The 24,714-nt window shown below is 40.5% G+C and overlaps 1 protein-coding gene across 1 annotated transcript in view; it reads left to right on the plus strand.

Moving 5' to 3' along the window:
- Positions 1–1,122: 1,122 nt before the first annotated feature.
- Positions 1,123–24,714, plus strand: part of LOC103799113 (monofunctional C1-tetrahydrofolate synthase, mitochondrial-like) — a gene marked incomplete at both ends in the record, with an annotated part of 57,369 nt that continues 33,777 nt past the window's right edge. The window contains 10 exons of the mRNA XM_009071416.1: positions 1,123–1,250; positions 3,934–3,984; positions 4,061–4,114; positions 6,689–6,813; positions 7,922–8,022; positions 8,945–9,069; positions 16,184–16,295; positions 20,972–21,051; positions 21,722–21,819; positions 24,019–24,192. Of these exons, the coding sequence (XP_009069664.1) occupies positions 1,123–1,250; positions 3,934–3,984; positions 4,061–4,114; positions 6,689–6,813; positions 7,922–8,022; positions 8,945–9,069; positions 16,184–16,295; positions 20,972–21,051; positions 21,722–21,819; positions 24,019–24,192 (1,048 nt within the window). The remainder of the gene's footprint in view (positions 1,251–3,933; positions 3,985–4,060; positions 4,115–6,688; positions 6,814–7,921; positions 8,023–8,944; positions 9,070–16,183; positions 16,296–20,971; positions 21,052–21,721; positions 21,820–24,018; positions 24,193–24,714) is intronic.

Raw genomic sequence — 24,714 nt, forward strand, 5'->3', positions numbered from 1 at the left:
AAAGGGGATTCGGGGGATGCTGCCTCGCTGGGCGCGTCGGGTTGGCTTTGGGGAGACTTCTAGTAAAATGCCCTTTTTCCCCAGAATCACTGCGGGGGTTTGTCGTGGCTTTTGGGTTTTTTGTGGCACTTTGAGGGCGAGCGGAGCAGCCGCTATGTGGCAGTGGTACAGGTGAGGCTGTGCAGAGATGTGTGCCTGGAAAAACGTGACCCTCGTCGCCCTCCCCACCCCCGAGTCATCCTCGGCCGGAATACTTTGCCATGAAATTGACCTGAAAATTGGACATTGACTTGTGTACGGGGCAGGGTACGAGGTATCAGAAATCTACTCTAGTTTGTTTTCCTCCATTCATCTTGCTTGCTGTGGGGGACAGACATCGTAATCTGGTATTTATGTATATAATCCGTTCAAAACCAAAGCACAGCAGCAACAAATTCTTGGTCACCAGGCCAGTGATGCTTATAAGCAGGACATAAAATGATCTTGTTTTCTGCTTGGTTTTCACCTAATTTCACTTAATAATGTTTCCGGGGGTCTCCTCCTTCCCCTGCTGGGTAAGTATCTGCACGTACAAAAGGTAACAGAGGAGAGCCGGCAGCCACTTACTCAGAATTTTTTTTTCCCGAAGGTATTGCCAGTGCTGGCTGCCACTGGTTTTTCCAAGAAGCAGTGTAGCAAACAGAGATTCTGTGTCTCCCGTGTGCCAGTGGTTTTGAGAAAGTGTCTGGTCTGCTGCTCTTGGGGCTGGTGATGCCAGTGTTAAGCTGCAGCAGTTCCTGGTGTATCTGTATCTGTGTATCTGCCTCGGGGTGCTCAGGGTGGTGGCTGCACTTCCTGTGGTGGGGCTGAACAAGCCTCCTCATGAATTAGCACCGTCTAGCTGTAAAGCTTTGTGCATGTCGGAGCAGTGATGCACATACCTGTAAAAAAAAAAAAGAACAAACATTGTGGCTTGTAAAGGTCTTCTGTACCTGCTTGCTGAACAGGAGCCCTTGCATTTTACATCCATCCATAATTTTGGTGATTAAAAGCATACATGCCTAAGTATTTATGCTATATTGCTGACTAACATAGGTTTCTGTATATTGCCGACTAACATAGGTTTCTGCTGGCTTATGTTAGGAATGCTTATTTTGTTAATGATTTGCTTGTTATTGTGTTGCAGCAAAATCACTGAGAATGCAAAGAAATCCTTGGCCTCTCTGAAGAGACCGAACCCTCACCTTGAGCCAACACTTGCTATTATTCAGGTATGTCTGAACACTCATTGGCCATGAAAGATCTCCAGTGGTACCATTACTTGTCTGAAACTTGAGAAACACATGATGCAGAAAGTAACTTCTGTTCTTTTAGTGTAAAGAATATTATCTGCTTTATTATAAAGCAAAGTGATGGGAGGAGGTTACCAAAGTCCCAAAGGGATGGGACTGTAGGTTACCCTTCTTCAGGACTGAAACAGCCACTGCAAACTTCAGACTGTGGAAAAGGTTTGCAAAAGGGACAATTTTATCCCTTCCTCCTTTTGCAAACATAGTCTTTCCCATTGTAAGTACAGATTGCTTTTTCTCACAGCTGTCTCAATTGATTGGCATAATTGAGTTAATCTGGCTGTTCTTGACCGTTATTTATCTTGAAGCTTTCTTTGCAATCCAGGACGAAGTGTTTACCTGCCTGGAAATATGGACCTCCCTTTGTCTCTCACCCCTGAAATAATGTTGCCAGGGACCGTGTTATTTCCTGCCAGCCTTGTTACCTTTGGGCAGCTGCAGCTTATAGCTGCATTACTGCTGTCCTGAAGAGAGGAAACCCACACTGAAAAATCCCAATGAGCTCTGAAGGGTCTGTGTGACATAAGTGCCTGGTGTAAAGTGTCAGCATCCTGTAGAAGTAGCAGCACTTTCTAACGCAACTTTCTAAACAATTTCGTAGCTGTTGTATTACTAATGTTGTGAAGAGCTTCCCTTGCTATCCCACTGATGCTGGCATCTTTGAGATAGGCAATCAAATTGGAGATGAGGATTGCTGCCCCTATAAAGCTGAGAAATATTCCTCTTTAGATTTCTTAAGGTTTCAAAGCCAAGAAACTAGGGATGTTTGTCATTCAAAGTGGGACCCGGAGCTATGCATGCAAAAATGTTTTTGTCCTGCTTCCTGGGATGGTGGTATTGATTTTGAGTGGGCACACACTGAAACTCTGACCCAGTAGGTTTTAATTTTAAAGCCCAACTGTAAGTATTTTTTAAGTTCTGATGGTGAATCTTGATAATGCAGCACAACTTTATTTCAAGTGTGTCTTCTAGTGAGGCTGTCTGTACAGGCTCTCCCATCTTTTACCCTCCTTGGTAATTGTGGTTAATGTTTTCACAAAGCTCTCTAAGGCTATAAGCCCAAGGACTGCTAGAAAAGCAGTGACCTGTCTTCTCAGTGACCTGTTGTTTCTCAGTCCTGTTTTGTTTCTGTCCAGTTGCAGCATGAGCTGGACTGGGGCTGTGATCCACCCTGGGCTGGAGGGGTCTAAAGAGGCTTCCTTTCAACCACATTCATCCCCTGAGTCTGGTTTTCTGCATGGCCACATGCGAGTTTTATGCTGGCATGAGGGAAGGGATGTTCCTCTTGTCCCTACTTTGTTTGCATCATGAAGTGGTTGTAGGAACATGTGACCTAGATCCTTCTGGGTGAAATGCACCCAAGCTGTGTTCTCCAGCTGTCAGTCACCCTAGCTCTAGTCTGCTTGTAAGGACTGAAGGAGAACTCCTTTTAAATGTGCTTAAATTTGTTGGTACAAAGAAGACTTGCTTTAGTCTACAAATACTCTTGTGGTGCACTGCTCTACCAGATAATGTGGGCAGAACCTTGAGGTTCATGCTGCTCCCCATGTGCCACGTTACGCCCAGAGGAGTAGAGGGAGGGCAGTTAAATTATCTGATTTTCCAGTCACTCGTGGGTAGCAGAGGTCAGCGTGACATGGCACCACCTCTTCAGCAGTACTGGGAATGAGGAGTTGCAGACTGAGTCCATTGTGGATTGGTTTCAGTACTGTTCTTTTCCTCTTGAGTCAATTGAACCTGAATTCATACAGAGATTGATACCTGCATTGCTTATTATCCATGTTGAACCTCGGCTGGAGCTGTGCAGTAGCCAGAAATGATCGGTGGGTGCTTCTTAATTTTGTTGAAGCTGAAAAGTAAAATATAGCATCAGAATCCTGCTTAGCAGTGGAACTGTTGCCCTGCAAAGGTCAGTGAAGTACCACTGGCTCCTCTGCACCCCCTGTCCTGCCCTTATTCTCTGCCAGCCCATATCCTGAGCTTTGGCCTCATCTGTGCTGTTCCATGGGTTTGATTGGGAACCTGTTCAAAGCAGAGACTTTCTGCACCCACAGAAGGTAAGTGTTCACCTGCCAGGGCTGCACCAGCAGGAGCATTACAGGGGACAGTGTGGTACCACTGGTTGATCCATCCCAGTTAAACCTCTCAAGCAGTCAGTGTGGGGGTGCACTTCTACATTTGCTGGCATAGGGGAGCAGCTGCTGCGCTGTCCTGTCTCTTCTTCCCTTGCTACAGTGTGAGCTCCAGACAGTGTTTTCAGTTCAGCAGCCTCTGTGCTGCTCCTCACCTCCAGCTGACAGATTTGGGGAGTTGGATGCTGGTAGTGCAGTGCCAGGAATGCTGGCAGTGCAGAGAGGGAGCCGTGGGATGGAGGGTAAGCCTTCCCACAGAGCAGCTGCCTCTCTCCAAAGAGCCAGTCCTTTTAAATGCTCTTTTTTTCACTGTCAGCAGACTTGAACTATTTGGGATTACCAGGGATGGCATGCTTCTTTCTTAGAATGGCTAGGCTTTTTATTTGTTTTAATACTGGTAGACACAAATATTGTCACTATGTTTCTTGTAAATCTGTTGTTTTAAAACTTGGTTTCTGTTTTTTTTCCCCAAGGCACATAATGATGATTTGGTTCAAGAAACAAACAAAAACATTGCCAAAGAGGTAAGCTTTAGCCGATAAACGTGTTATTGATCATGAGCTACTTGTCTTTGGTAATTTTAACTGTTTCTTTTGGCAGGTTGGTCTATGTGTTGTTCACATCTGTCTCCCTGAAGGCAGCAGCAAGGATGAGGTAACTGATGTACCTGGAGGACTCTTCCTTTTTTGCTTTTGTCACAAACATACTTATTACTGACATTCATTATTACTTTGACTGACCTCTGTTAACTCAAATTAGGGATGGCATTGCCTTACTATCCCCCTACTGGCAAGAGTGTGAAATAAGAGAATTAATGAGCTTGTCTGCTGTACCCTGGCAGGTTGGGACAGAATCAGCAGAGAAATGTTTTGTTTTCGTGTCTGGTGTGTAACTGCAGCATCCCCTCATACCAGCACAGGTATCCTATCTCCTGCAGCTGCTCTTGTGACTGTACCTGATCCTTGCCCAAGATATTCAGGGAAATTAAAGACTAATTGATTTGGGGGGAGGGTGTTGAATGTATCTGCTTGTTTCTCGATATTTTAATGTTTAAAGTGTTTATTAAAAAAATCATTCACCCTGAACCACTAGAGGGCTGAATTCTTACCTTGTTGAAGGCGCAGCACTTAGCATCAAGTATGTTTAAAAAATAGTAAACCATATTATTATATGTGGTCCTGAGGATCTGAAAGTAAAAGAACAAAAGAATGTTCAGTAAAAGATGCCACTGTTCCCAGCTGGCCTCCCTGTGCTTGGCAAGTTTGATAATCCTGCAGACTTGTGGGTCTTGAGTACTGTTTTGTGTTTGGTACACTTCATTTTTAAAATGTTACTGACTTGCAGTGTAATCTCAAGAGCAACTTCCAGATGTATTAGACAGAACTACCTGTGAGGAATTTTAGGAGTCCAGTTTTCTGAGTCTTGAATAGTCAACCTATGCATTTAAAAGATTGGGCTTTTGAAAGGAATATAAAGTATGCTTTGTTGCTGGTAAATGTGTTTTTTCTGCCGAGTAACACAGTATGAAATAGGTAAAATAGTGACTACACAGCTGTAGTAGCTGTTACTTTGAAGTAGTATCTTTGAATGTGGTTGAGCTGTGTATTTAAAGAGAAAAGCTGGGGCTTTTTTTTTATTTGTAGAAGATTACTTTCATTAAACTTAGTAATGGTTTGCTTACTTTCCTGCTTACTCACTGTGATAAGTTTGGTTTTTCCATCTGTTAAAGTCCACATACTTTCATTCCCTGATGTGTGAACGTGAGAGGGATTCCAATACCATGCACATTTGGGTTTTGCCATAACTGCCTGTGTACAGGAAAGGCAAGTTAATATTATATTTCTTTACGCTGCTTGAGTTATAAGTATTTTAAATGCTGTGGTGATGGAAGACTGAATTAAAGAGACAATTAAAATGGAAAACTCAATTATTTTTCCAGGAAGCAGAAATACAATTTGAAGTTTTAATTGCTCACAACATTTTGTAGCATCTCAGGTTTTTTAAGTAAAACGTGGATGTTTTCCCATCCATATTCTGGTGAATACACTCATCCTTGCTATTGCAATGTATACCAGCCCTGTTGCTGTCACATATCACAGGGTCTCAATATGTATACCTGTTTCTGTCTTGGGATTCAGCAAACTAAGAGCCATTTCTATACCAGAGACATGCTTGTGTAATCTTCGTTTAACATGCAAATAGCATGTTGTCATGGTTCAGAATTGTGGATGGTCTAAGTCCTATCAAGTTCCCCTAGTTTAATGTTGATATCAAGTGTTGGGGCAATAGAGTTCATAATTATATCAAATAGTTTACAAGAAAAATATTTTGACAAAGCATGGTATTGGCTAAGGAAAAAACCCTTATACTCACTTTCTATTGGATATAAATCCAATTCAGTTATACAGCTTTGCGGTGATTACACACTTATTAATGTTACTTATATAATGGTTAGACATGCTTGCATGATATTTCACACCTGAGAAAACTTCGGCATGTTTTATTCCATTGTGTTCTTCCTGGTCACAGCAGAATAACATGTATCACTGTGGGTCAGCATTACACTTTAGAGTGGAGGCAATCATGGGTAGGTACTGTGTTCTTGAATGTTAAATATGACCAGTTATAAAACACTTGAACTTGCATCTGGTTCAGTACTTGAAATTCATAAACTTTTATGCAGTGCCTTTTCAACATAACAATTCTTCACAATACAATCCTCAGCTCTTAGGATCAGGGTGTTTTCAGAAGGAAAATTGCTAACAATATATGTGAAATAAAATGAATTTTCTCTTGTATAATCGTTTTTTCAAGCATTACAACTTTTTGTCCATGTTCTGTGTTGGGACATGATCTGGTCCTATTTTGAACTACATTTTAAACAAGATTTCTTGTTTCTAAAAGCATCTTCTGAAGTCATTACAGTATTGAGCTCTTGCTGAGGTTTGGAGTGGTAAAAGACAAAATGCTTTGGCAGTGTAGTGTCACATAATATGTGTTTGTTTCGCAAGATGTTTAGAATAGAGTCAGGGTGGCTTAATTTGGTAAGCTGTGGAAATATAAACCAGGGAAAGTGGGTTATTGCTTTTTCATTTAGAAGTTGCAGTAATATGCAAGGGAAGCAAAAGTGGCCATAAAGTAGTTTTAAGACCCCCCCAGGTTTTACCTCCTTCTAATTAGATTTTTGTCTGTTGTTCTCACCTTTAATGCTTTTTATTAACTTCCTAGATTGTCAATGAAATCTTGAGACTTAATGAGGATCCTAATGTGCAGGGCCTTGCCCTCGACCTCCCAGAAAGCTTATATAACAGTAAGATATTAAACGCTGTGAAACCAGAGAAGGATGTGGATGGGTAAGTGAAGCACTAGGAAATAATACCAGCAGACACAAGGCTGATGGTTCTGTAAAATCACTTTTCCCCTGTGCTTTTCATTAATGGATTCCTCAATCAATATGTCTAGCTGTGCTATTGAGCAGTGATAAAAGATGCCTCTGAATCAGTGGGAAGTCTTTTACTGAAGTAATTTTGATCATTATCTTTTTTATCTATGTATAATATATATTCAAGACACGGTCTTTTCAAAGAAATAAAACCCAAACTTCTGATTTACTGATGATACTCAAAGTATTTAAGCACCTCAGTAATACAAATGGTAGTCACAAAGTACATAAGTTTCACAAGAAGGATTGATGGAAAAATTGCAGAGAAGATTTTAACTTCCTTGCAGCACTCTCTCGTGCTGGGAGAGCAGGCTATAGTAGTTTGGACCCATTAGCATACCATTCTGATCAGTGTTGAGTTGCACTGGTCTCTGAAGAGACCACCGGTGTAATTTAGGTGCCTGAGTTACCATTTTGCTACTATTGTAGCCTTCCTGATCCCAACTGCAGGCTACTACCCTTTTTTTTCTCCCCCCTCTCTTTTTTTCATGTCAGGAAAAAATCTGCAAATATCACAAATTAGTTACCTTTCCATTATCTGGAGTACTGGAGATGAAAAATTGAAAATTTGGAGCACTCTTGTGTATGAAAAAGAACACAGTGCAGCGTGAAAACACCCAAGTTGCCCCCAGCAAGCCAGTCTGAGAACAGAACGATGTATTGACTCTGGCTCAGCTTGGCTCTGGCAGTGCTGGTTTGGTCCCACTGCAGCTAGCAAAGTATTTTGGCCCAATGTGCCATGGGTAGCCCATCATAACAAGTAAAGAGCTGCCTGTGTGTGGTGGGCTTGTGTTACTTACTCGAACTCACAGATCCCTTTCCTGGCCTCTCTTGAGGCTCAGTGTTTGTCTAACTAGGGTGTGGGATGATACAAATTAACCGCAGTACATGACTATCAAAGGATTTGCTTTTACGAGATGTTTGCTCTTGGGATTAGCTGGTAGCCATGTTACAGGCATTACTGAGGATTTATGTTACACAAACTTTTTTTGTTAAATTGCCACATTTTTCCACTTTAGAGTATCCAGTGTAAACCTAGGACGCTTGGTATGGGGTGATGCCCATGACTGTCTAGTTCCTCCTACAGCATGTGCTGTGATGGAGCTTCTTGAAGGTCTAGGTGAGTCCTTCTATCATAATTGTTACATTAATTTTAGCCTAAGTATTTTTCTTCATTTTAGTCCTGACTGAGAGTCAGGTATAATGGGACCTTGTTGTGTTTTCTAGTTTGTGTTGTTGTGCCACCTGACATATTTATCTCCTGCTAGTGAAGATCCTCAGTGAGATCTGAATGTAAAGTTTGCAGAAATGGGTCAAAGTCCTACAGATGTTGGATATTAGGCAAGGATTACCTTCCATCAGTGGTTTTAATCTTGCTGAAGCCACACAAGACATCTGAGTCTCAAAAACAAAAAGTACCAACATCTCTTGGGTATTTCACTTGGTAGTTTTGATTAGTGTGAACAGTTGGTGAAACCCAAGTCTGCCTGTAAATTGCTGCTGAGAAAATCTTTTGGTTTGGGGTGGTGTTGTGTAAATGCTGACACTGAAATGGCAGGTTTAAACAAGTGTCTTTACAGTGTGTGAAGATGCTGTTAGTTTAAGGCAGTGCTTCAGAAGTTGTCTCTCTGACGGTGATTCGTAATTGTTGAAACAAGGATTTCTGTGGCAGAACTGTAAACAGGAGCTCAAATGTACTTAGTAACAAATGTGAATGAAAGGATTTGTGCAAAATACCAGAAAACCAGAAGAGCAGTATTTGCTTACTAGAATTTAGGGAGTTGCTAGGAAACAACTTAAAACCTGTGGTTTGTGTCACTGCTCAGGCTCCGAAAGGATTGCCTGTACTGGCACAGTTCTGTTGTGGACATGGCACTATCCTGTCATGAGTCGCTTTGCTGGTGCTTTTGGAGGACTCAGCAGTAGGTGGCCTGATCAGTGTGGGGGTATCCATGTAGCTGCTCCAACTCTGTGCCTGGTAGAGCCTGGTGCTTGTGCTTTGCAGCTGAGAGTGGCTGAGTGACTTGCTTTGTGTCTCTCAGGTGAAAAGATGGTGCTGCTGGTGGGAGCCAGTGGGGCAGTGGGTGCTGCCCTGCAGAGCATGCTGCAGAGGAAGGGAGCAGCAGTTGTCAGCTGCCCGTGGAAAGCCCCACAGCTGCAGAATGAGGTGAGTGCTCTTCTGTCTGCCCCAGGATCGTCCTGCATCCCTGCTGTCTGGGCATCTCTGTCAGCTGCTCCCTTTCACTGCCATTCCCAAGAATGAGACTCACTGTTGCAGTCAGGGGTGGCACTGGGGCTTGCTGGCAGCCGGTGTGGGTTAGGATCTTTTCTTCTTCCTGCTTTCTCAGAAATGGTGCAAACATTTGTCTCTACCAGAATATTATGTGTAGCAGCAGCTACTATAAGTTCATTATTTACACCAGGAGCTGGAAGAGAAAGAATTAAACAAAAAATGTGTTAGTTCTCCCTTTTACTTTCTCTCTGTGTGAGAGAAATGCCCTCTTTCTTTTCGTCCTATGATACTGTCATCTGTATGAAATTGCTTTCATTGAATTTGTGTCTTAAAGTTTTGCAAATGCTGCCTCTTTTGGTACAAGGAGAATCCCAATCTTTATCTTTGCAGAGAGCTGTAAAAGAATTCAAAGAAATTCAGGAGCCTTAATCTGAAGTCTCCCTGGCTGCTTTTTGAAGAGCTTTTAGCCACAATTTAGAAGTTGGTATGACTTCTTGTCAAACTTCACAGTTTGTTCCTTAGTCCCGATTTTTACAGAATACTACAACTGGGGATGCACTGGCCTTGGGGCATAAGCAGAGTGGTTCAGACTTTGTAGGAGCACACGTTGCTCCAGTAGCTGTAGGGGTGAGGAGAGCGGACAGCTCTTGTATTGGGCAGCACGTGCCACACGGTGGCAGCCAAGGCAAAACGATGGTGTCAAACCTCCGGGTTTTGGAGGCAAGGACAGCAGCTGGGCTAGGAACTTCTCTGGCAGACCCGTGTTTTCACAGCTGCGGATGTTTTTGTCAGGCTTGTCTCAGCTCTGGGCTTTAAGTGACTGACAGCACTAAGGAAACATATGCCTCTCTTGGAGACGGAGCACTGTGAACTTGATCCTTGCCCTGTCTCATTCTTTGGTTATTTCTCATTGCTTGGGGTTGTGCTAGAGGACTATTTTGGGCTGGTTTGAGTGGGTGATGGAGTGGCCAGAGGTGTTTCCACTGCTTCACAGCAAAAAACTTGGGCTGGACACATTGCTGCTTGTGCAATGCTGTCAATATACTGGAGAGAATTCTGTTTTCTTCCATCCAGATGCTTTCCCATAATCATGCTTTGCTTTTTGGCATTCCCCATAGCTTACCTCTTGTAGCAGGTCACTGATGGGAAACAGAATGGGAGGCTGAAGTTTGAGGCTTCGCACATCAGTCTTTCCAGGTTCATTTTAACTTTTGGCAGTAAAGGAATTTGTAGTTTCCCTGTGGGACTAATCAGCAGAGCTCAGAGGAAACCTACCTTCCTCTTGCTCACCTATAAGCCTGGAGCAGTGTGTCAGCAGTAATCCCCAGAGCAGTGCTGAACCTGGCTTAATGTAACTCTGATAGTTAACTAGCTCCTCGATAAAATCTAACACATGCAGCTAAAGCTATCCTGTTTCGTATTCTTGGAAGCTGGAGAGTAAGAGACTGAGCACTGGATTCCTACTGAACAATGAGGTATTGCTGTCTTGTGGCAACCTGTATTTGAAGTACAACATTGTTAGATAACATGATTATAGCTGATGAGATGAATTTATATTCTCTTGCTTGTTCAGTTTAAGGGCTCACAAGGTTTCTTTTGATATTTTTTTTAAAATTTGAATTTCAAGTAAGAAAATGTGTTAGTCAGTCTTGAGATTTTCCCGAGACTTGGAAGAATTAATTCATGTTTTGGTTTTCCTGCACAATACACTCAACTTCTTTCTCTGAATGTGATGTCTCTACGGTAGCAGTGTGTGTGCTGTTGTTTGGAAGTATAACCTGCAGTAGCATAATAACTTCACTTATGAAGTGAGGGATGAACTTACAAAGAGTACGAACTCTTCACTGAGATGCATTTGTTTTGCAATATATAACAGGAAAGGAAAATTTGATTTTAAGGATAGGTGTATGTTATTTGTCGTAATCCATTGGCCAGGCCCATTTGCATTGAAGCACTGACCCTGGCCTTAATGATGTGCCTTTCTTAAGTGGATACTACATTACATTAGACTAGCTCTGCTGATTTGTTCATCATTTTAAAAAGGACAACATAGCAAGTGTTTTCTTTAGAAATTCTTTCAATTTAAATGAGTCACACAACACTAAAGTTACAGAGGTTTTTGGGTAAGGTTTTGTATTGCTGTGGACTTGTTATTGCTTCTTTTACTCATGCACCTTTGCAAAAATATTTTGAAAATGACCAAGAGGGAAGGTTGTTTTATTCCACCTTAGGAAAAGCCTAAAAAGATAGGGGTAGCTCTTCTGACAAACAGCATAATGCCATCTACCATCTGACTTAGTGTGCTCCTTTAAAGCAAGTCTTTTCTGTCCTACAGCAGGAAAAGGAAACTAAATAATGGTACATTTTGACTTCCTTGCTTTGACCTGAATTAATAAAGGACACACTTTCCATGTTCTTTTCCCTCCCCACTTCATGTTTTGTTAAGGTGAACAGATTATTAATATTTCTTTTTGTTCCATTTCAGGTTTGCTTGACTTTAGTTATTCAAAATAATCATCATGGCACAGCTGAGCCATGTCCTTCAGCACTCTTGAGCTTCCTGAGTTTCCAAATAAAATCACAAATGAAAGCAATCAGTATATTTCAGAAGGTTCTGGCACAGCTGTGCATAGTTGCTGTGAAGAATCATTGTTCTTTTTGCACTGATATGTTGGCTGTAAAAGAAATTATGAAGGAAGAAATAAAGACATAAGCATTTTGATGGAATATAGTTAAGATGTTACCGTTCTCTTAAGCTTTGTGTAGATAATTCTTAAAAGCATGTTCACTGTATAGTGCCTGAAGTGACATACTTTCAGGAACATCTCCCTTGTAAGTTTAAAATGGGATTGCCGAAAAGTTAATTCAGCATTGCAGGTGACAAGTGGGAACTGACATGCTTAATCTTTTATTGTGTTAGAATTAGGTTTTGTAGTTTGGAAGGAGGTTATCAAGTAGATTCATATTGAAAAATACAGATTATTTTCTTGCCAAAACATGGGTAATACTTAGTACCTATAAGAAAATGGAATTTTGTTTCAGTCATCTAAATTCAGTCAGTGAGTATTTCAGCACGTCATCTTTAATGTAGTCCGTATGTGGATCACATCATGCCTACTTTAAGAGAGCTGCTATCCTACAATTTTATTGTAAAAGAACTGAAAATTGGTGTATCTAGGTATAACCAGGAATGGAAAAGTTGTTTGCAAAAGTCTGTTTGAGAAGTATGAGAGTGGCTCAGCTGGAGTGTTGAATGGGATGTTCCTTTCCAGGCTGAATAAGAACTTCTTTGGCCATAATCTACTTTTCCTTAGAGCCAGTGCTTAAGCTTCAGACTCTGAGACATCTCTTTGCTGTTTATTGTCCTGTTTTGCTGTCTTGATAAGACCAAGAGTCTTGGTATGGGTAGAAAAATACATTTCATATTCTAAGCATGAAAGAACATGAGACCAGGTATATAGATCCCAGGAAAGGAGAGGGAAGATGCATGAAAGCATCTAATGATGATGATGTAGACAAAGTATTTCTACTTCAACATTTTATGTTCAGCATCTCTGTTTCTTTCAATTTTGAAATTTATCTCCCCATCTGTAAGCTGGAACAGTTGATAGAACATGCATCATAGTTGTAGGCTTGAGCCTGCAGTAGAGATGTGGAGTTGATTTTCATGTGCACTGTGTAGAGCAAGTGCATTCAGGCTGATGTGGTAGGGAAGGGACTGTCAGTAGCTGGGGAAGAAAACAGTAGTAGAGAACTGGTGGCTGCTTGCTCTGGCTCATCCCTCAGGGCTGTGTCTGGGTGGGATGGATCAGAGCAGACCATGCATAGTTGATCTTCTGGGTTGCCAATGGTTTGCAAATCTTGAACTTCCTGAGGTTGAAATATTGCTGGAAGAAACCAGATAAGGAGAACATGCCTTAATGGAAAAAGTACCTGAAACTAGTTTCAGAAAGTAATTAGAATTACTGTGATTGAAGTGGAACCTGATCTGTAAGCTGATGTGCATAAAGATTTTTTTTCATAAAGAGTTGTGAAAAAGCTTTTAATTGGATTCCTATTCCTCATCCCATCTCTTAAATTTTATATGGCCTAGCTTCATACCCAGGAAACTGAGGGCTTTTACATTTTAAATATTAATTTTAATTTCTCTCTTGTTTGATCATGTATTTAAAAATGGCTATTGTAGCAGTCAGTTTTAACTATGGGAAAATGAAATTTTTATGCAGATTTTGTGGCAAAATGGGGTTTCAGTTATCTGGAATATACAGCTACTTTGTACCATTATCATTAAATACTTGGCTGGAAAGTCTGTATTGTTGTTTTAACATTTTATGTTCTGTCTCGGGAATGGGTGGTGCTTCTTAATCTGCTTCTACTTAAATCTTGGTGGAGAAAGTCATATTTTGTTATGAGGTAAGGTTTCAAGTTATTTATTGGCACAGTTCTTCCCAACTGAAAAAATATTTACCTGTGAGAAGGCAGGATACTGCTGGACTGTTAGCTTACTTTGTCTTCAGCCTATTGCTGAGTACATTAAGGGGGTTTTGGCTTGATGCTTGTCGTTCCAGCCTTGCTGTCCAGGGAGCATGGGGCAGACAGCCACATGTTCTCCCTCGTGGGTATCTCCTTGACCTTCTGGCGATGGCTGCCTGTAGCATCTGGTTCCTGTCAGATGTGTCCTCTGTCCGGGGACTGTGTGATGTGTTTCCTAGGGGGATTGGATGTGATGATTTCATAGGACTTTTCCATCTCTGTGATTGGTTTCTGATGTAGGAGATAACCCTGCACATGCATCCCAATGCTTGCTTCTTGCTTTAGTGATTAAACAGGCAGACAAAAGGGAAAGGTTATGGCAAGAGAGTTAAAAAAAAAGCAGAGGAGGCATGGATGCAACTTCTTGCTGGTGAAACCAAAATGCCCTGATGGAGATCACATAAATCCCTTCAAAGGACACCCAAAATTTTGTAAACAACTATTTTGCTTTCAAGTGGACTTGCTCTCCCAGGTTCTGGATATACTTCTTAAAAATACTCACAGGGGAAAAATTTCTGTGAAGTGTTTGTGACATATACTTTATTAACTCTGCAGGAGCTTTTTCAATAATTGCACATAAAATATTATATATGAAATAGGGAAAAGGAAATCACACTGGGGAAAGCTCTGAGAGATCAGCATGTCTTCAACACATGGGATGACTGTTTGCTGCCATGTGACAACTTTTTTTCATGGTGGAGGTGGTGCAGGGTCATGAGATGAAAGGTTCAGCTGGTTTTTCTGGTAAATTCATGGGTCTGTGCAACATTAGCCATTCAGACCAGTGTTAATGTTGACTACAGAAGTAGTTGTGTTCAACTGCCAAGAACATTTTTCAACATTAGGATTGGTAGTCATAGAGATTAATATTTGGTCTGGTCAGTTGTCTTCTGGCGTGAGTTATATTGATTCAGTTCTGTCATACGTATGTTGGTTGAACATTTGTCAAAATTATTGCTTGTTGCATACAGCTCTCAACTGGTTCATCATTTTGTGATGCTAAGTGGTGTGCAGAGCTCTTGTCCCAGAGGCTTTGCATGGGAAGGCATCTCTGTCTTTCAGTATATGATTTATAACTGCTAGAATATGAATTCTCTTTTTCTTAAAAAAAAAAAAAAAAAAGGCCGTGGTCATGTAACTGAGAAAAATCACTGGTTTTCTATTTGTTGGTGTTGACTGTTACAACAGAGACTGCCTCCTTTTGCAGGGCGAAGTATGCCTTCAGCATAGTATTCTTGGTACACAAGTTATTACAGCATCTTTATATCCAAATTTGCTTGCAGATTTCTCAGTATCATTCATCCTGATGCTGATCAAGCATTATGGCCTTCTAGGAGTGGCATGTAAGCTGATATTCACACCAGACTCAGGAGTGTGAGCAATTTGGATAAGGCTGAATGACTGTTTGCAGGCAATCACAGGAGTGTTGGGAGACTTGTGACTGAATCAGCTCATTGCATTAGTCATTTGTCAAGCAAGTAAATCTTCTCCCACACTTTTGGCTTTGTTTCCACATGTGGATCTCTAAGGAGGGTTAGGCCATCCTTATGTCCTCTGAGGAAAAGATGGAGCTTTTTTAGTTTTCTGCCTTTTCTGCAGCAGTTATGCTCTTCTCCCCTCCTGGATGCTCAGCTGTGCCAAAAACCTGCTATCTTGATAGGATTTGTAGCTGTTCTTTCTTGGCAGGAGTGTTGGGCAGGGTTGCGTCAGAGCACTTTTGGCCAAAAGAGAAGCTGGAACGCTTGTCAGTCACAAATCAGTTCGTAGAGAGGCTCACTGAGTTTTTGACACTTGGAATTAATTTACATCTATTCAAAATATGACCAAAATCACTCTGTATCTGAAATAATTTTGACATTCAGGCGTCAGGCAGTGCTATGCCAATATTTTGCTGGTTTAGTGGATCTTTATACATCTGCCTCTGGTGCTGCCCCTTATCTCATGGTGATTCTAATAACTGGTCCAAGGCCCTGTTGCAGAGGAGGTGGGGAAAGAAAGGTACTTATGCCTTTGATTATAAGGATTTTTGTAGTAACCATTTTTAGTCCAACATCTGCCAGGTTGAACTAAATCAGAGGCCCTGATTAAGAAACATGAACTGAGACGGAAAAAGATGCTTTAATTGGTATTCTTCAAAGGCATTGATGTTTGCAGATCAGGTCATCTTGCATTCCTGTCAGCTGGTCTGGTTTTCTATGGTCAGATAATCTGACTGTACTCTTTATAATTGCCTAATTACTGTCTTTCAACCCTTCTTTTTCTTATGTTGCTCCAAGTTAACTTGGACTTTAGGACAATGATAGAACTCTTCATTTGAATAAATGAATTTGTGTGGGGTAAGAATCAAGCCATCGAGTTGGATTGTTGGTTTTTTTATTCTTGTTGTCTGCAAATACTTTGCTCAAAAAGCTATTGCTGTATAAGTCTGAATATTTTTAAGATGCATATTCAAGTATGTATTTCTAACACTAAATGCTTGTTTTGTTCCTGGGTTGTTTTTTTCGGCTGTCCCTAGCTTCGTCACGCAGATGTGGTAGTATTTGGCAGTATGAAACCTGATGATGTTCCTGAGAGCTGGATAAAGCCAGGAACCACCATTATCAGTTGTTCTCATGGTGTGCTGTCAGGTAAGAGGTGTTAAAAGCTAACAGTTCCTGAATGTGATGTACAGTGGGCCTTTGAGATATGTGTGTGGCATCTTGGTGACAGTGCAATGCAGTTAAAAGCTGCATCCTTGGGAGAGGGCCTTAAAGGTGTGTGTTTCCATACAGGGGATGTATGCATTGGATGTATATCCAATGTATAAATAGGAAAAAGATGTCAGGTGAAAGAAGAAAGGCTGGAACAGATTCTTCATACCAAGACTGTTAAATAACTAATGATCCTATGGATTGGAAGAATTCAGAGGGAAGACTTCTGGATCATCAGATGAGCTATTATTTAGTGCCATTTTGTACAGTGCATTATCCTGTGATTTCTGTGCACTCACCTGGAACACGGGATGAAGAGAAGAAGAGAAAAAATACCTACTGCAAAGTGCTGTGAAGCTGTCTGCAGAGAATGGTGCAGGACAGAGTAGAGAAATCGTGTAGCTAAGAGGCAGAATGTCTCCTGCACTAATTACTCCTACAAAAAAAGAGTTTGGATTCACCTCCTTCCTCCCCCCCGATTTGTTATGGAGGGTGTATGTGTTCATTAATTTGTCAGCTGAAAAATTGCTACAGAATTTTATTGGGAATAAAATGAAGCAAGCTTCCCAGAAGTAATTCTGCTGCTAGAATTGTATCTCCTGTCAAATTTTTTAAAATTCTGTGAAGATACCTAGATATTTTCTATATTTTTTGTATGTATATGGTTTTGACTGCTCCAATCTTATCACAAGTGTGCTTATTGACATCTATTGATACAAAACTGGGGAAATGGGCATAAGGCCAAGGAAAACTAGTTGTATAGTTCTTCAACTAGGGATGTTCCCTAAGGACAAATTAAGCTGACACCCTATGCAGAGCTAATGCAAAATCAGTCTCATAATGAAGCAGCTGCTGTTTCCATGCAAAGCATGGCCTTAGCAGTAGATTCCTTTCCTTGTCTTTCATGATATCCTCTTGACTTGAACAGACACTGCAGATGTGGGAGATCTGGGTTATTATTCACTCAATTGTCTGATGGCATTTAGATGTTCATCTTCTACCTCCCAGAGCAGTGCTCTGGTCCTAATGATGTTCTCAATGCTGGGTAGGAAGCATTATCCCTTCCTGATGCTGCACAACTTATCCAAAAATAATTCATGTTGTCTTTTTCCTAGCTTAGTGACTAGGAGACATCTTGCATCTTTAGTGCCCTCTTATTTTCCATAGGGATTGTTGGATATAATTGTTAAGTATCAGTGGAGCAGGACTTGGAGCATAGGTCGCTTCAGCAGGTACCGAATCTACTAGGATAACATGGTCTTATATGAAGGAAGAATATATGAAGGAAGGATGGAGGAGAAAGGGAAAGGGGCAGAGAAGAGAAGGAATGGTGATACAGCATCAGTACCTGTAAATAAATAAATTAAAAGGAAGCTCCCCTCCTCATTTTAAGCCTTCTAAGCAGAAACCTCTTGTGTGTGGAACTCGAGGTGGAGGTGCAGGTCTGTTCCAACCAGATAGGGATAAGCCAGTCCTTGCAGCCTGAGCAGGCACCACTAGTGACTGGACTCTCCCAGCACTGTGTGCTGCTTGGTGCAAGTCCTACTTCTGGATACCTAGTTCTCTTCTTCTGTTGCAGAGGGAGTCTGAGCCTTCAGAGACCTATAAGTTTTGCAATATAAGTGCATGTCTTGAGACTTAAACATATTTATGCCTTAGTTGCTCTATAGATCTATAGATAATATTCATGTTTCCCTTCCCTAGAAGAGTGCTGTTAGAAAACTGCATTATATATCACAGCAACATTCATTCTTAAGGCAGGAAATGTAAGATTTGGCATAAGCATATACATTTATTTGCATTTTTCAAGCTGTAGCAGTGGACTTTATTAAGTGCAGCATTCCTTTGGAAAGCCAACATGATATTTTTATCAAGATAATTTAAATAGAACTTATCTACCAAATGTCTATCTGTCTTTATGGTTATGCTTTTGAGGTTGTTGGAACCTTGGAGCAACTCTGAAATTATAACAGAAATGTATTTTAGCAGCTTTAAAAAATGCTGATCTCAAGGCTTAGTAGAGAGGTACATGAAACACAGGTGTCTGACAGGAAGAATACACTTAGTTTAATTGCAAGATGTTTGTGAAAAGCCCATTGTGGAGCAGTTGTGACCTTGGAGAAACAACAGAGTCTTATAACTGACTCTTCACTTTCATGGAATCTGGCTGAGGTGCTTGGAAATTGTTCTGGAATTTTTCTTGCTTTCGAAATGTCCGACTTAACATCTGTGGGGTCACAGGAGCTAAATGAAGCCTGAAAGCAATAATGGCCATGAAGTAACTTTTGTTCTTGCTGGATGGTGGCTAGATTTCTATCTTGCATAGGTGTCCATGTAATCTAACACACTTGTGTGTTTTAAAAGCACTCAGAATTTGCAGGGGCAGCTGAATTGGGGAAATGTAATGATGTAAGCCAGGAGAGAAGAGCTAAAAGGGCTCACTCCAAATAGCAGAATTATTTTTCAGGCATTATTTTAATCCAATTGAAGACTTTTAAATTACCACAATTTTAAAATATTCTGTGACTTTCTAGCAATGCAGCATCAGCTTCTGTTGTGGTAAAAATTTTGGAATCAAGTGTGTGCTGGTAATGTCTTGCAGGAATATACTTTATATGTAAATGTATAGAAATAAAAATAAGTTTCTGAACTAAACTTAAGGATGCCAGAATTATTTTGGATCTGATATTCAACTCCTCTGGGGTCATTGGAAGCTGAAGCCTGTATGGTTTAAGTATGTTTGTAGGAAATTCAACCATTTCCCCACCTCTTCTCTATTCTAAGCTGCCTGAGCAGACAGGTAGTACATGACAGCAGCTCTCACCCATCTGCACAGTAGGGTATGAGTCAGAGGAGGGAGCACAATGTCTGTAGTTCAGCTGGTCTGACCACAGTCCAAAGCACAGAGTGCTATTCCAGCTCCCATCTGGAAAATTTATCCTACAAGAGCTGTTGCAATCCTGTGATTGTCTTGCTAACTCATGTGTGTATGGCTTTCACCTCTAGCTTTGCCTTCACCCCTGTAAAAGCCTGGTTAGTCATTTGTGGGGTGAGTGTTTAGCATAGGCAGTCTGAGAGAAGTAGTTTATTGAAGGGAAATGTCTAATTCTGCAATGTATTTACATACATGCTAGCTCTGCCCTGATAAAAAAGTTGTATTAAGCCAAATAACATAAAAAGTCAAAATGTTTCTGTAAAGCACAGCTGTCTGAAAGGGGATTTTAAACTTCGTTCTTCCTACTTCATTTGTCTGTTTGGCAGCTTTCCCAGCCTGGTCTCAAAGCAACAACTGTCAGCTTATGCCTGTGATAGACTTCCAGTAAAACTCCTCTGTCTGAATCTAAAGCTGAGCATCTCCAGAAGATTTTGTTGGTTTGTGGGTTTTTTAATAGCAAGTGTTAATGCAAGTAGAAGGACTTTTCAGACACTTTCTTAGTCAGAGTTTAAGATCAGGACTGTCACCTTCTGCTTGGCTAGCTTTGTCACTGATGTGTAGATGTCTGCTGGCAAGAAAATTAGAGAAAGGATTAGGTAACATACTGAATTGAGGCTGAGTGTCTGCAGGAGAGGGTCTCTTGCTCTCTTGGTTATGGGTGTGAGAGAGTGGGCTGGAGTTGGGTGGAGATGCTGTCTCCTCTGCATGCTTCTGCCTGCCACGCTGGCTCCAGTCTGAGTTTTCTGTGCCCTGATGCTGCTACGACCCTTGTCAGGAGGGATAATCGTGCAAGGTGACGTGAGCATTTTATGGCCGGTACATATGGGGTGAGAAGAGTGAGGGCTTGACCAGATCAGGGTTTGCACTTCAGTTCCCCTGTGGGGGAAAGGTTAAAACTGTCAGCGTACAGTTGTTATCTTTTATTACAATTATGTCTACGCCCTTAGAATGCGGCTAGGGCCTTGATATGCCCACAGAGACTAGGATGTGAATTTTGGAGAAACTGTGCCCAGATAAGAGGCAATAAGCAACAACAGAAGAATAAGCCAGGAGGAGGATTACAGCAAAATGACAAAATAATAGGTTTAGTTAGAGTAGCTAATGTATGATTATTATTATTATTTGATATATTGCCACTAGAAACAATCATAACTGTTTCTAAAGTCAGCCTGAATTGTGTAGACTCTTCAGAATATCTACTTTTAATGTCATGCTGATGAAGATAACATTTGCTGCTCAAAAAAATTTGCAGATTCTGTTTCCAAGTTATAAACCCCATTGGTTAATAATCCTACATAGTATTTTGTGACCATTTCATTGTTCTCCCTTGCTCTAATGGGTGTGTCAAAAAGAAGACAATCTTTACCATGCTCACTTAGGTGTTCTGTTTAAAAACGTATGTAGATTTCCAAATCCTCACAGCTGTCTGGATTTTTGGTGTGGGTGTTCATGTAATATGCTTCAGAGCATACAGTTGCTCTCTGATTTTCACAGTATATCCATCCTTCTGGGTGATTTAATTTGAAGTATTAAAGAAGCCACCTATAATTTGGTCAGTAGCATTGTTAGATTTCAAGTCAACATTCAGAAATTTTTTGTTTGGTCATAACATTCAAATACACGTGCTCCCATTCACAAAAGCTTTGTGATTTATTAGTGCAATACTTGTATTTTACAGAGAAATGCAACTATGGTCAGCAAAACAACCCTGCTGCTGAAAATGATGTTGGTTCTCTTGCAATAGCAATGCGAATGCAGGTTAGTGTCGAAACTTCAAGTGGTGCAGATTCGTTGCTTTCTGTTCTACAGTTTAGATTTTAATTTTTATTTTGCTCTTTTGAATGTCTTACCTGTCTTCCATTTTAACAGCAACTCTTAGAGTAATACCTGTTACATGTAATTAGAGAAAGGTTAATTAAAAAGCAAACATCATAATTCTGGTGAATACAGTAGAGCATGGCAGAAGCACTTGTATCCTTAAACTAACGTTACTTATTCTGGTAAGACAGTGAGGATTAATTGTATCTGTCTGCATTTTTCTGTCATGATGGATAGTGGGTCCAAAAGTTTGTTGTTTAATGTGGAAGCACCATGAGTCAGTCAGTGAACAATTAGTATCTTCCATTAGTTTTAAGGGGTGAGAGAAGAATAGCAATTCTCCATCTTACCAATATAAAATCTCCAAGTGCCTAATTGGAGACTTTTCTCTGCCACTTATGTGTTAATGGAGTTCTTTCGTTTTGAAATGTGGTCAAACAATAGGACAGTCATTTTTATTTTGTCCTAAAACCATGAAATGGAAAGATGTTTGGGGTTTTTGCTAGCTTTTGCCATACAAGTTATTACGACATACTCTTGAGATTGTTTGAAATTAGTGTTCAGCATTTATGATGCAGCTGGTGTGTGCTGTTCTCTTGTTTAAAACCAGAACATGGTAAAAACCACGGAGCGATGGATCCAGTCCCAGCAGTACAGGAAGTGGGACCTCCGTTGCTTGAAGCTGCAGCCTCTCTCCCCAGTGCCCAGGTAAAAAGCAAAAAAGAATTCATAAAATGTAGGCAAGTGTTAAATGTGACAATGAACCTAAAAATGGTCTGTGCCTAATTAATTGTTAATCTCATGTGGACTACATGTTGGGCCATTCTTGTATGCCTCATTATGACCATGTCCTTCTGTTTCCTTTCAAATTTTACTTTTGTGATGTGCATTGAAGCCAAGCTTTATTAAATGAAGATCTAAAGCTAGAAGGTTTCATTGTGAAAGAGGTGAAGCCTTATGCAGCACCAGCAGAAATACAAAATACAAGAAGTTCCTAATGGCTAAACCCTAATGTAGGAAGGTGTTTAGTTAAGGCTCAGTGATTTCAATGGCATTTGAGTTTGTATTTATTTTCTTTCCTCAGTAGAAATACTTTGTACTGCATTAGACTTTTAAATCCCTGTGCGGGTTTGAAATGCAGGAATAATTTGAAATACTATCTTCTGTCTTTCACTAAAGAGTCCAATATATTTAGTAGGAGGGAAAAGAAGGCAAATTAACTTTGTCATATTAGTCTACATCCTTCTCCTGTTGCCAAATGCATCAATTACTTTAATAGGGGAATAGTCACCCTTCAAATTTTCCTCACTTAAATCTTTAAGGGACCACAATGTCATCAACTTACCAGTAGTTTTCTGGGACTCACATTGTTTTTGTATAAAAAGTTCTGAATGAAAACTTGGGGTCCTCTTTGCCATATGATGTTTGTAAGCCACTCCATCCTGTGTTCTTTGTATATTTTTATGGCTTGTTGTGTTTGAAGTAATGCATAAGAAAGCCAAAGGTATATCCTTCTGTGAAAGAGGATGTACTTAGTATGTCTTTGAAGGAAAGCAGATTCCAGGTTAGTGCTGTGATTGAGTAACTTCTCATCCTGTAGTACTGGATTATGTCATTATTCAGATGGTTGGTTTCTGGATTTCACTTAGCTCCTGCAGGGTGCAAGATGGGATACCTTAGAATTAAAACTGAATAATCATCACAGTTTAGGATATCGTTAAAGAATTGCAAGCAATTAAGTTGGCACAGGCTGATCATTTGCTGGTGCATGCACAGCAGCCAAAGTCCACACAGAGAGTTGAGATCTGGCAGTAGTTCTGTGTTCGTTGGTAGATATTTAAGGGCCTGCAGACTGTTTGAAAGTTCAGGACATGAGCTTTGATGCCATTGTCAGATTCTATCTTAAAAATATTGTAATCAACTGAAACTGCAGGAAGGAATTTAGCCAGGTTAGGCTGAAAGTAATTAATCTCTCAGTAATTTCTTAACTTGCTTTTGTGGTAATGTGAACAATTCAAAGCTCCTCACATCTTGTCTGCTGGGCCCTAGACTTCACTGCTGTAGGAGCTTACAGCTGCTAAATGCTGATGTGGACATCACAGGTAACTAGGTCAAGCTCACAAATGAAAAATCCATGGAGTACTAAATCCAAAGACCGCAGATGGTGTAGGTCAGGAATTCCAGATGCGATAGTGTCCCATAACCTACACCCGCCGCCCCTCAGGCAATATGTGTGCTTGCCTCAGCTGCCACTCTAAGTTCTGGAGGTAGTTCCTAAGCTCACTGGATGTCTGGCCTAAGCCTGGTGCATTAGACTACGTCTATGTGTCCATTCTTAGTTTAGATATGTTTTAGAAGTGCATGACTTGGTCTTCAAATGCCTTGTTGCCTTTGGTGTCCTCATGGGGGAGTAGCAAGGCTGAGCTTGCGTGGTGCTGCCCTCTGATGAAAGGCGTTGCATGCACAAACATCAGGTTTAGCTAACGCGTTTATGTGACTGTTGGCCAAGGAATGTATGTGCTTTTTAGTAAATTGTATGTGCTGAAATATGCTGGGAGGGAGGAGAGGAAAAAGAAAAACAAAACCAGAAACATCCATTCCAGTGGGACATACTTGGGCATCCAGCAGACACGTCTCTAGCTTGATATGAAAGCATTACGTAATATTTGGAATCTGATTAAACAAGAGAACTCTGTGAAATTGTAACAATTAACAAACACTGCACGTGATTTTCAATATTACATTAGGTGTTAGCTAATATTTAGGTTTGGTGAATAAAATGTGAGAGAAGGTTGAAAAACTCATTACAGTAACTCCATTGTTGGAATGTTTGCTGTTGTTTTGTGCTCTGTCGTCGACCACCTAAGCTGAGAGAAATCTCCTGGCTCCTATTTGTTTTCTTTTCAGTGATATTGAGATTTCCCGAGCACAGAGTCCAAAAGCTGTTGATGTACTTGCCAAGGAGATAGGATTGCTTACAGATGAAATTGAGATCTATGGCCAAACCAAAGCCAAAGTACGTTTGTCCCTGCTGGAAAGGTTAAAGGATCAACCAGATGGAAAATATGTTCTAGTTGCTGGGTAAGAATGCACTGTAATATCATTAATGTCTTCTCTTTCCACTCATATTAATATAAACATGCAACTTACATCTTTTCAAGACACTGTGCAAATAAAAATCTTGAATGTTTTTGGCTGTATCTTCTCTTCTGAAAGAGAGCAGGTTTTGAACTTTTTCGAAGTAACACAACTTTTCTTCCAAACTGTAACTACCAAAGTAAAGTATACTTTATAAAAGATAGTTTGTTCTATGATTCTACAAAATATTATCCGTTGATGTGTGGAGTTTTTCTTCCTGTTTTATCAGAATTTGAAATGTTTAACTTGGGTATTTAATCTGCTTGTATTGTGTCTGTTTATAAACAAACTTTCACAGAAGCTACATGCTAATCTGTTGATATTAACAATAAATACTTTTTTATTGAAGAACAGATTACAAAGTTTAAAAAGCCATGTTTTTTCTCTGAAATGTAGACATGTCTCCAGGCAGGCTTATCCTGCTTGCTGTTCCCACGATTATTGCAAATGCTGTGCTCAGCAGGA

This window comes from Acanthisitta chloris, unplaced genomic scaffold, assembly GCF_000695815.1.
Source record: "Acanthisitta chloris isolate BGI_N310 unplaced genomic scaffold, ASM69581v1 scaffold8210, whole genome shotgun sequence".
In the NCBI taxonomy this organism is placed as follows: Eukaryota; Metazoa; Chordata; class Aves; order Passeriformes; family Acanthisittidae; genus Acanthisitta; species Acanthisitta chloris.